The sequence below is a fragment of the Apaloderma vittatum genome, unplaced genomic scaffold, assembly GCF_000703405.1.
Source record: "Apaloderma vittatum isolate BGI_N311 unplaced genomic scaffold, ASM70340v1 scaffold43721, whole genome shotgun sequence".
NCBI lineage: Eukaryota > Metazoa > Chordata > Aves > Trogoniformes > Trogonidae > Apaloderma > Apaloderma vittatum.
Genome location: NW_009699280.1, coordinates 1 through 12,885, shown reverse-complemented (window position 1 = coordinate 12,885; position 12,885 = coordinate 1). Strand labels below are relative to the sequence as shown.

The 12,885-nt window shown below is 42.6% G+C and overlaps 1 protein-coding gene across 1 annotated transcript; it reads right to left on the bottom strand.

Moving 5' to 3' along the window:
* Nucleotides 1-1,007: 1,007 nt before the first annotated feature.
* On the bottom strand, nucleotides 1,008-12,808 carry CCND1 (cyclin D1; the record flags this gene model as incomplete). The annotated part of the gene is made up of 3 exons (XM_009878291.1): nucleotides 1,008-1,645; nucleotides 7,040-7,188; nucleotides 12,649-12,808. Coding segments are annotated over 3 exons (465 nt in total), but the record flags the coding sequence as incomplete, so codon positions are not given.
* Nucleotides 12,809-12,885: the final 77 nt, after the last annotated feature.

Below are 12,885 nucleotides of genomic sequence, written 5' to 3'. Positions count from 1 at the left end.
GTGTTAGAACTGTGACATCAAGGGCAGAAAGATTATTTTTTTTAAAAAAAAGGGGCGATTGCATTATTTTACAAATCATACTGGCCTTACGAACATCCTCTGCAATAAATATTCTTTTTAGCCTTAACTATAAATTATATATTTTAGTGTTTAAAAACCTTCAGTTGTAAAACATCTAGCGACAATCCTTAAACTATGTGTACTATATATGAACCTTTAAGGCCCCTAATTTATAAAGATGAGTTGGCACCAAAGGATTCTAAACTTCAGCTTTTCTCTAGAAAAGGATAGGAAGATATCCTGGCAATTTGTGAATGCAATTTCTCTCACTGGAACACAACCTTCGGAAAAAAAAAAATCACCTCTCCTCTAACACCATAGTTAAATGCACTTGCTTTGCAATTCCAAGTTTGCGAACAAGCACTTATATATTTCCAAACCATTCCATTAAAAAAAAAAATTCCCACACAATAAAAGAATGTATTTCCTATATCTAATGGACTGAAAGTGCTTTGAATGGAATGGTTTTAGAATATTACAAACAAACAAAAATAAAAACAAAAAGACTGAACTGTGGATTGAACCTGACCGTAATTAGGCTGAATATCTGTGGGGTCAGACCAGCATTTTTTACACAGGTAACTACAAAAATATGAAGATTACAAAAATATAATATATTATGTCACTATTCCGGTTTCTCTTTACAATAGAGTATCGTATGAGTAGTACATTGGCCTTTCCCAACAATGCTAAGCTGGAACCCTACAAATGCCTTATGCACAGGCAATCCACAGGCACAAAAAAAAGATTAACATATAATAATGCTGCATACTAACATACACTAACTTATGGGTTACTTTAACCATTTATAAGGTGAAGAGGATAAAAAAAAAAAACCTAAAGAAATAAAATAAACATTTACAGATGAATTATAAAGTGACTAAATGCATAAGCAAGCAAGATACAGAAAAGCCTAGAACTGCGTTAAAGCTATGCTTTTTAAAGGAAAAAAAAAGAGTATTTCATTTACTATCAAAAAAAAAAAAGACCTCTTCTACTTTAAAAATGGTTGGTTGGTTGGTTTTATATGTAAGAAATCAAATCTAATACCTCCCCTGGAGACATTTTGTGTGTTAATGCCTATTTTTACAACATACAGACAAGAACACTTTAATATAAAAACTAGTTGATTATTATTGTATAAAATCCTCTATTTTTGTAGCACAAACCCCTGGGGGTAATGCAAATACTATTTTTTTCTTTTTTTAAGACAGTTTTTGGGGTATTTTTTGTTTATTTGTTTGTTTGAAGTCACAGATGGAAGGGAGACAGAGCAAGAAAAAATATAACAAGACTGGTTTTCCCTTCTGGTATAAAAATGTCCTGGAGAAAAGGGTTTCTGGGGGGGAGATCCTGATGCTGATTCCTTCTCAGATGCCCTTTCTTTGTCTGCTTTTCTCACCAAGCAAACCCATTAGAAGAAGTCCTCTTAAATGTTCACATCTCGCACATCAGTAGGTGTGCAGGAAAGGTCTGCTTCATCCTCTACAGTCTTTGTTTCTGAAGATACGTTGTGCTGCTGTGCCTGACGTAGACTGGATTCAAGGAGGGATTCAATCTGTTCTTGGCAGGCTCGTAAACAATCCTAGAGAAGATCAGATGGAAGGAGAAAAAGACCCAGAGTCCTTTAGAAAAAATAGCAAGATCACAGACCAACGACTCTTTCTTGACAAAAGCACGAGAAATAGAATCAAAGTTATTCGGGAGGGCAGCAGCCTGAAAGGAGCGTGGGAAGAGCAGGAGCAACTCTGAGCTGCCCCGTTTTCTGCGGGATGCCAGCCTGGATCCACACTTGGGTAACTAACTCTTGCCATCTTCTGTTTAATGGCATCTCCATATGGGGTTCTCCAGACAAACCGTGACTGTGGTTTAGTTGTCAGCCTCAGCCCGTGGTTCTACGCCTGAACAGGATGGACACGAGTTACAGTAACTAACCCGGGCAGGACCCCGACACCCTAAGGTATGGTAGCTTGTGCCACTACTTTTCTGCCCGTGCTGTTCACACTTCAGCAGTTCTGTGGAAGTCCATTCATAGCAGCTTTTACTTCACTGTCCTTTATGCCTTTTGAAAAAAAAAGTTCTTGTTTTTCTTGTCAGCAGCGTGAATCAATTAAAATTAAAGGAGCGGAGGTGCAACGGCATGACACTGGGCTGAAGTCAGGGTTGGTCCGCGATTTCTGCTTTTACCACAGAAACATTTTGGCAAAACAGTCTACTAGAACTGATGGTCATCGACAGTGATTCTCTCAGGCCAAGTTCTGACAATATGAACTCTTAGGTAGAAGTACCATATATATATTTAGATGTACATGACCGAAGTTGCCCGCCAGCAGCTGCTGTGTCCAGCAGTGGGCAGCTCAAGTTAGCTAACCCATTTCTAACTCGGAAAGAGCATCTGGCTGGAAAAATATACCACACTATATGACCCCAGAATGAGGAGACCTTTGAGAAGCATCGCTAAGCGTCTTTGTAACCATGAAGTGCTGCCCAGCTTTCAGTTTGCTACTGCATTCACCTTGAAATTTCTGTCAGGGGGAGATCTCTTTCCCTTGCTTCAAAGCATTTTCTAAGCTGAATGCACACACCACCCCGCCGAGGGTTCGGGAGGGTGCGAGGGCCTTGCTGCTTGCACAGATTTCGGTGTGAAGGAAAGGCAGAAAGGACTGAGCAGGATCATGTCTCCTGCGGGGAAAGGTAACTTGCCCCCCAGCATGAGTCGATATACCCAATTCTACCTGTGGATCCACAGCAGTTAGAACTGGAGAAGGCCCATAAGCTCAACCTGCTCAACTTTCTGCAAGTTACGGGTGTGCTCTCCAGAGCCATTGCAACGACACAAATGGTGCCTTAAACAGGCAAAACAATCGCGCGACATTTTGCCAAAATTCCTCCAGCGTGCTGTTTACTCCTATCTTTATAACAAACACCATAAGCTTTTTCCAAACGTATTTAACTCGGTGTATTAAGGACTTTGAAGTTTCCTTTCAGTATTGCCTTTTCTGATTTAACCTATGACATGTGTTAGCCCTTGCGGTGAACCCAGTCTTCCATGATAAATTGCCGTCAAAAGTGTTAGGATGTGCATGACTGAGAATGAATGTTGTTTTCCTGAGAGGGTGACCTGCCTGCTGTTTTCTTTATTTCCCAGTTTCAATTCTGCCTTCATTCAGAAGCTTCTTGTGTGATCTACCAGCTTTTCACTGATTCCACTACCACAAGAATCTCCTCTGCCACCAATAAGGGCACATGGCATTTGGGGTAAAATAAGATTAGAAACCCAAGCAAACAATTCTCTGCAAGTCCTTTCTGAGAGAGAGGGAGGTTAATCCTACCTCTAAGCAGATCAGACCATCAGTTACAGCTCACTGAAAACACATAACCTATGACCTTTTCTGGTTTAAACCCTAGTGTAATATTTCCTCTTGACAGAGACACACAGCGTTTTAAATGACAAAAAGAAACGCCTCATATCCTGAAGTCATCAGGCCTTCGGCTCCTGCATACCTCTGGCCTTCACAATAAGGTCTCTATGAAGTCCTTTCACCCCGTCTCAAGACAGGACGGATCAATCCTGACTGTGAGGCTTCTACTTGTATGTCCTGCACCACGTACCTCCGTCACTCTTGGAATTAAATGTACGAATACGGCTTTGGGTATTTTTGGTTTTACAAATCCAGGCACTTCTGAGGATAATTCTGTTTTAACAAGGTAGCATGTTCAGCGTTCCAAATTGAAAGCCAATTTCTTTTCAGAGCAAAGCGAACCCCGTTGGCTTTTTTGGGGATGGATTGTTTGGTGGTTTTTTGTGGCTTTTTTTCCCCCCCCTCCAAAAAATCCTAACCATTTGCATGTAGCATGTTCGAGCTCTGAAAACTAAAACCATTCCACAGAATTTCTACAAATACCTCGTCTTCTCCCTCTGGAGTCTAGTGATGCATAATTACATAGGACTATGTAATTCAAAGGCAATTTCTGACCGCAGAACTATTTTTTCCCTGTGTGATTCTCAGAGTACAGCATGTTGTAGCTCTATTTTTTTTAAAACATAACCTTTACAATTTATTATGAACAGACTATATCTTAGGCTACAGTTGAACGCACAATATTTTTTTTAGTGTTTTAGGCATTTTTGTTCCTTTTTCATTCAGATGACTACTAGATGAATAGTTTGTCTGTGGGAATGTATTAGAGCTAGCAAAAATAACTGCAGAATATAAAATTCACTGTGAACAACTTCCCCAAAGCTTTTTTCATTATGTCTCAACACTGAAAAGCAAATACAAAACTTGTGCATTACTCTGATCAAACTTCTCCCAAATTTTCTGCTTCACTACCCAAATTTTCAATGCCCACAGTTTGTTCAAGGTCATAAACCCTTCCTGGATTAATTAAGCTCAGTGAAGAAAAAAAAAAAAAAAAACAACAAAAAACCCCGCTACTTGCTAGCTTAACTGATGTGGTCAAATACCTTTAACACACAGAGACATGATCAGACTCCAGGGTCAGATACTAAGGGAAACAAACAACAACAAAAAAGAACTGCTTGGCAATCCTTTGTTACTGCCTGACCCGCTGTGGATAACAAGCACATGTTTGAAGGTGCCTCTGAGTAGGGGCAGGCAGGAGACGAATTCCAATGTACTAACAGACAGCATGGAAACCCAATCTAACCTAGTTTAGCAAACTTCTGGCCTGGAAATGAATGTCAGGTAAAATTCAATCCGTTTGGATGATGGGGTCAAGAATAGAATGATGGAAGACAGCCCAAGACTTCCAATTGTGATTATCTGACTTCTAATTACCCCTGATCAAAGGCAAAATGGGAAATTGGACTCCTACCAAGGTAAACATGAACCATAAAGGAATTCCAATCAGGTGATATTCATTTTACTTGAGATTCAGCTTTCTTTGAGACTCAAGGTAAAAAAGTGTAATTATAGAACCTGAAATCCAACAGACCAGCTGCTCTAGCTAACAGATCATCAGGGAGAATGTTAGCCATCTTCTAATGCCTGCTCTTAATATTTCAAGACAGTCCAATATAAAGTGTCTTCATTTGTGCAACCTGACAAGGGGAACCATCACGCTGAAGTAACAAACTTTGTCTACGTGCTAGTGAAATAAGGTAAGAGGAACAGCATTTGCTGTGGATTACATGGGCACATCTTACAGGAAAATCTTTATGCAGGGGTTTCGTGCTATCTCTGTATGAAACCAAACTGTTTTCTCTGCTCAGAGCAATAGTAGTCAAACAGTCTATCCCCTTATTCCATTATGAACACAACAGCATACGTATAAATACACAACATTTTACCAAAAAAATTAACTTCTAGCCCTAGCTGCTCTAGCACATAAATTTATTTAGCAACGAAGACTGGAGGGCAGCTACTTCCTTTTAAAGCTGTTCAGTCAGATTGTGTGGTCTTGCAATGACTCTGGACAATAAAAAAAAAAAAAAGCAAGAATTCTCCTCCTTGCTAAAACTACTTTCTTTTCTTCTAAAAGCACTCTGTCATCAACTAAGTCAAGTCACATAAGGACATGCTGTTGTTCTCTCAAGATGTGAGAAAATCTACTTCAATGCTCTGTATCAGGAATGATTAAATAATGTTATTTGAATGAGATACTGTCAGAACAGATAGTGAGCCTGGTAGTTTTCCTTGGTACCTGCTCTGGATTGTAGCCAACCATACACTGAAATATCTACATTGTTCACAAGCTGACTAAAAGCATTCCATGTACATACGAAACTGAGCGGCATTTTATTTCAGCATTTGAAATTCTTAGAGTATTTAACATTTCAGCACTGGATCCATATTACTTTAATTGCAGTGACATAAATGGCAAAAATAACGTGCTCAATACTGAGGCATTGTTACGGTGATCAAAATAATAAGCCGAGATACCATATTTGACAGCAGTTGTTTCACATAGCCCATCAAAATTAAAATATTCTTTTGTCGATAATTGTGATGCATTCATCTTTCCAGAAATCACACAATCCTGTCAACAAAGCCCAGTTATACAAACCTAGTTTTGCAGTGTCTGGACTATGCTCTCTATGTATTTAAATTATGAACGTGTAAAATAATTGAACAGCATCTCAAAGATTCTGCCGCTAACCGCAGAGTTGTCTTTATTTGACTCATTGTCCAGCGCTTGGAGACCTCACAAGAACCTTTTTAAAGCATCTATTTATTGGTCTTCCACATTGTTACAAAACAAAGCTCAACTCTGCCCCAACTTCACACACCATTATGACATGGATCATTGACTTTAGGTCTTCCTTGTAGGCTCCCTTCCTGGCCCATTCACTCATGAAAGGTTTATTGCTCACTAGTTACTGATGTGCATCTCCTGGAAGCTGCAGGGCAAAATCAGAGTCCTGTGAGGACCATCTACCTTGTCAGAAAGTCGTGGGACAAGCATTTGTTCCAAAAAGGAATTCAATACCAGCTACTGTGCAGGTCTAGCACGCAATAAACCAAATTAGATCATTAGAACTCTTTTAAGAAGGGCTTTTTCACACCACTTGGCACAATAAAAGGCCTCAAGAATGGTCAAAGATAAGGTCAGAGATACCACGAGGTCTCGGTAACTATTTCCTCATCTTATTTTCCAAGTTTTGTTTTTACATGGACTCCTGGTTTAATTACCTACAACCAAACACGGCCTCTGCCATGTCCTAAATCGATGCAGGGTTTCCACTGCTTTGTCCGATACGCCTCTCTTACAAACATTAGAGCTGGATGTGGCATTGCTATCAGCAAACTGCAGCAGCATAATCACAGATTATTAATGGGTGTAACAGCAGCTAAACAACCAGGACAGACACCAGAGAACACATTCAAAAACCTCCACTCTGTAGTTCAAGTTGTATCAAGATTTACTGTCAGATTAGCTACTACGCAGTAAGCAGGCATTCAAGAAATTCTTAAACTCTAAGGTAGGAGATCAACCAAGAGAAAGAGTCACTTACCGGATCACATTTGATAACTTGTGATAGGAAATGTGTGAGGCATTGATAGGAGAGGAAAGTGTTAGTGTTCCCCAGATGCAGGCCTTGCACAGCTGCTACCACACTGCCAGCTGCGATCATGGAAGGTGGGTTTGAAATAAATTTAATATCTGTATGAAGAAAGAAGAGAGAGAAAAAAAAAAAAAAGACTGAAATGATTGCTTTAGGAGAAGCCTGCCTGTACACATACGCTCTTCTACCAGCACGGCTTCAGCTGCCAACTGCTGCTTCGGAAAAGGCAGGGAAAACCGTGAGCAGAAAGGTGCCTCCTGTACACGCTTATCCCACAGGAGCGACTCTACTTCAGCGAGTAGCCCGTCCTAGCACTCAGCCTGGGAGGCCATTCATCACTTCGAGGTATATTTATCATAAGCGGGGCCCCCCGTTCTTCAAATGTTAAAATACTTTGCTCGTGTGAATAATGCCACCGGGGTCAATGGCACTATACATCTGAGAAAACCTGTGGCATTCTCAAGTGTTTCGCGTGATCAGCTCCTAGGTGCACTCTAATAAGGAGTCCTTGGGCCCTTTAAAGCAGAAACCTTGCACTGACATTCAAAGGAATATAGCCTTAATGAACAACATCAACAAAAAGAAAGAAAGAGAAAGACTGCTTAACCCCGTCAGGAGGCAGATAATCCATATTTAAATTAAGGTTTCATCTTAAAAATGCTTTGTCTCAACCTAGTCTCTTGTCAGTGGCTGCCATCCATCCTGGCAACAGGGATTTAATGTAAATGTGGCATAACTAAGTGACGGGGGTCCCAAGAATTGGCGGACAATCAGTTACATTCTGATGTGACACCATGCTGACAAGAGGCTGGGCCCCCTTCCAGACTGCATTGCTGTAGGTCTCTCCACAAAGCCACTCCCATGATTCCTTAAGGGGCTATCTCTGCCGTTTAGCATGTTTTCAGTTTTGTTTTGGTTTGGGTTTTTTTTTCTATTTTGTTTTGTTGGTGTTTTTTAATAAGAATAATCCACATTTTCATGCTAAGACTCTTTCTGCCGACCAGGAATGCGTTTGATCTGTGGCAGTGTACACCTTGGAGAGGAATCAGAAACAAAAGGAAGTAAGTGGCACAAGTAAACGTCTAATTTTGTGAGGAAGAAAGGGAAACGCCACATTATACACAAGAACCTGAGATACATTCCTTCAGCTTTTATCAGAATACAACTTCCTCTGGGCTGAAAAAATATAAACCATCTGTCAAACCTTTGAATGAAATCAAAGGAATGGGAAGCTTAGAGGGCTCAGTTGAACAGTTTTAAGTATTAAATCATGCATCTCCTTTATTATGATAAAATAACTTTTGTGTAAATGTTTTACCAGTGAAACTAAAGACTTTGGGTCTCTATGAAAGTCCTCTCTCTGAATCTATTCATATACCTCTGTCACTCCATTGTAGCCCTGACCAATACCCACCTTCAAAGGGGCATTTCACCCAGCGTTCTATGAGCCTTCAAAATTAAACCGAAAGGATGAACCGTGGCCAAACTTTTGTGACGCGCTGCCAGCGAAAAGGCATGCTTCACCTGAAGCCATGCTTAAAATTAGTTTAATTTATCCCCTCTTCCTAATTGTCCGTTTCCGGGCAGATACGAGTACTCCCACCTTCTAGCAAGCTTCTGTCATTCCCAAAAATCTGAGTAGTCCAGACCGCTTATTGACCCTCTACACATTCCAAAGGCGGTCCCCTCACTGAAATGCCGCTACGCAGCTGTAGGTGGACTGCAGAAATGCGGGGTTTCAGTAGGCAAGCATGAATTCTACCAAGACTGGGTCGCTCGGAGGGGTAACGGTGGCAGCGCGTTCGCGACACTATTTACCGAGCTCCACAAACAGGACATGACCAAAATGTGTCAGTTTAATGAGTCTGTCCTGACAGGATCACGTTTGGGATTAATATTTGCGTTCTTCTTTTAAATGGAGCAGTAAACAAGAACATGAATTCATAGTCACACCCTCATTCTTTCCAAGGTGGAAAAGTGATAATGAAGTTTAAATGACCAGTTTGTGTCTGTCCCTATAACCACTCCAGACAAGCAGCATGGACTGCCTTTTTGTTGCAACTCAACAAGGAATTATTTGTGGCAGAGGCCACTAATTTCAGCATATTAATCAGGGGGCCCCTCTCGCCTGTAATTGGATGCCCCCAAGTGAAGAGTGTGGCATCATTGTCAGCCTCCATCGCCTCATCTTGCGCTATTGAGCGCTCAGGAACAAGGGGGCTTCGGTGAGATGAATTAGACCTGACACAGCCACAATGGGGTAGGGGGCCCCATCAATTGAAGCACACATCCCCAGTAGCCTATCTGAGACTTCATCCAAAAAGAATAAACAACTTCAGCGTTGTTAAAAAGAGAGAGAGAGGGAGAGAGAGAGAGGGGGAGGAGAGAGAAGAATGCCAGCCACCCTGAAGGGAGGACAAAGCAGGCATATAGGCGCTGCAGCGCTTTAAAAAAAATTCCTAACAAGGCGAGTCACCCCTTTTCCTTTTTAAATGGAGCAGCAATTCCATCCGTCTGGAGAGCTGGGGGCTATGAATGAAAATCTTTTCATTGAGGCAAATCAAAACTGCGAACATAAATCACTTGCTGCAAGATGCAACAGGTTCCAACTGGTCACATACCTTGAGACTTCCAATTTTATAAAGGCCAGAGAATAGGAGAATTGTAACACGCTTGTTTCAAAGGGGGATCTTTCTTTCTCCATTGGAGAGGAGGAAAGCAACAACAATAATAACAGCAATAATAATAATATAAAGGGAGCCTGGTATGTTTTGATAACCAGAGGAACATAATGAAATGCTGAGGCTCCAATATTTGTTTCTATTCATTGTTATGCTTGTATAGAGCTGCAGTTCTCCCTCAACACTGGTCTTAACTTGGGCCAAAAGAGGCCTGCTTCCTTTTGAGCTCTCCCTGCCTTGCTCGGCCATGCCAAAGCCCCATTCATTAAGCTCAATTATGTGTTAACTTCAAACAACCCCTGGTAATTTTTTTTATATTTTTTTTTTTGCTTTTTCTCCCGAACCCACCACAGCACGAAGACATCCTTTGGTGAAAATGGATTTTTCAAAACTAAACCAAATCAAACAAATCCACTTCTACTAGCCAGACAACTGAAGAGGGAGCTTAGGAGGAATTCCCCTCAACTTCACCTTGCAGCGTAACCTTCTCTTTCTGGAACAAACACATACACGCTCATCTCCAAACACTTCCACTGCCCTCACCTGGTTAAGCCAACTGGCGGAGATTTTACTTTCTAAGCATTATTTTGCCATCCCTTCTTAGGAGACCCTCCTTTACTGCAGAGGACACCGGCTGTACGTCGAGCAGAGGATATACTGCCCTTGCCCCTGAGGCCGCTTAAGCGAGTGTCAGTATTTCCAGTGGACTTTGGACTGGGCCCCACAGCATCCAGGCAGCACCAACGTGCTCGCGGTCCATCTAGGTTCATTTTGGCAAGGGGAAATACAACACAACCCAGCAACAGCAAAGCAAAGTCCAGATGCTACTTAAGCCACATGCGATCTTCACTAGCCAACAAAGAAGTCATGGGGAAAAGCAAGAGGTAGGGAAAATCCTGACATCCAAAAATAACAATAAAAACACAGAGCCTAGTGGCAGCCTTCCTGAGCGTTCCTTCCCCAGGCAATATTCCCAACTTCAGTAGGGAGCTGAAGAGGGCCCCAATTCTGATGAGCTCAGCACTGTTTCTTTTAAAAGCTAAGTAAAACTCCCAGAACACGGTTCTCATTTGCTGATCCATTCTCCTGCTGTGGTGTGTAGCAGCGTTAAATAAAGGCTCTGGATGTGCTTCCTAAAAGCAACATAACAACACCGACAGTAGATCAAAGTACTGGACTCTTAGCAAGTCTCCAACCTTTGAACTACTCGTTTTCATCCCTGTCATTGTCAACACAAAAACCTAGGTTAAACATCCCCACATCCAAAGGGGAGGCCAGGGAGCTGTTCTTTTTAGCTCACGGACAGAGAAGCTTCAGACTTAGCAAATCACATATTTGAGGTGGCGCAGCAGCCTAATCGGGTAGGATCTGGCATGGAGTTAACGTGTGATTTTCCCAAAATGTTGCTGCAGGTAGTTTGAAGGCTGTTTTGATGGTTGTACCGCTCCGAACACTGAGCATTATTGCAGGCAATCTTAATTTACGAACTGCCTGCTATGCTGATGTTAGGCCCAAGATGAAGAGCAATGCCAGTGTTTATAAATTTCTCTTTTTTGGCTTGGTTGTTCTATCTTTAGGCCTTGCAGTAGGGCTGATCCCGTGAAATAATTTTTTTTCTTCCGAGTGCCTGCAGTCTTTCTTCAATCTTTTTATACCAAATCCATCTCTGGAAAAATAAACTACACAACATTAATTTGTGCCATTGACCACACGCACATCCCACTGAGGTTTTCAAGTGTGGATCTCTCTTCTCAAGTCCAAACGCAGGCTTGATCCCTTTTTTTAGCACAACTGCCACCGAATATTAGCGTTTACTAAAGCACTGTATCTCCATTACACTAAGTTTTTATCAGTGTCAACAGAGTGTCTGGCATTCCTCTTTACGTGCTACTGCGAAAGAACATTTGCTTTGGCTGCTCTTTCTTCCTTATTCTTTTGCCATTCCTGGATCGGTCTCACCGTACTCAAAAGAAAATGTGCTGAACTCGTTTTGCTTAAACAGAGGATCTTCCCTCTAGAATGTCTTTTGTCCCTGCTCCTCCAATCTGTCCCGTGGGACTAGTGAGGTCTAGAGAACAGGAAGACTCTTCTAAACCTTTTTTTCCCCTTCTCACTTGCTAGGGTTCAGCGGGCAAAGCCAGTGCACGTACAAACGCACACACGCAGAGTCCACATGCAAACACGGAACTTCAAAGAACCGGCGGGCGCGCGCACACACGCACGGTGCCCTTGAAACCAAAGATCAGGCCTCTGCAAACCTGGCCTAGCCAACCGTCAGCGGCGTCTTTGGAGGCCGGCCCTGCACATGGCTCCACGCAGCACGTGGTCCAAGGGGTGCAGATGGCAGCGGCTCGGTCCCGTGCCAGCAGAGCCTCCGCGCAGCATCGCCCTCCTCCAGGAGGGGCGGGGGGGGGGGGAGGAAGAAGCAATGTGAAGAGGGAAGTTTTAAAACCCCCCACGCAGAGCTACTCAGAAGCAAAATCTCCCTCCGCCTTTAAAAAAACAACTGCCTTAAGAACGAATTCACGCGAGGAAGGATTCCCCGTACGGGTGGTAAAGCCTTCTGCAGCCCACATGAAACCCGGTGCAGAGGTGAAGAAACGGTGCCACGCCGAGTGCGACTCCATGGCTAAGCTACAACGAGGAGGGTGCTCCTCCCTTCCTGACAACACGCGTACACAACTCAGAAGCCAAGGATCTTCTGCAAAAACTTACCTCTGCAAAGTAATCCACCTTCTGCAAACAATTCAGGGCTTAAACTACCTCCCCACAGCTCTCTGAGCTCGCTTTAGACCACGGCTATGGGAGGCTTTACAAGCCGGGGGGTAGGCACGTGTAGGGGAGCAACACGCTTTGCTTAACGTGCAGGGCTCATACCTGTAGCGCACAGAGCCACAAAAGTCTGAGCATGTTTACGGATGATCTGCTTGGTGTCCTCTGCCAGAGGCATTTTAGTAAGGAAATGTTCAATGAAATCGTGGGGGGTCATTGCAGCCAGATTCCATTTCAGCTTATTCACCAGAAGCAGCTCCATTTGCTGCAAAGACAAGAGGGAGGGAAGGGGGAAGAAGAGAAGAGGAAGGAGAAGAGGGAAAACGTGGTTAGCTCCGCTCA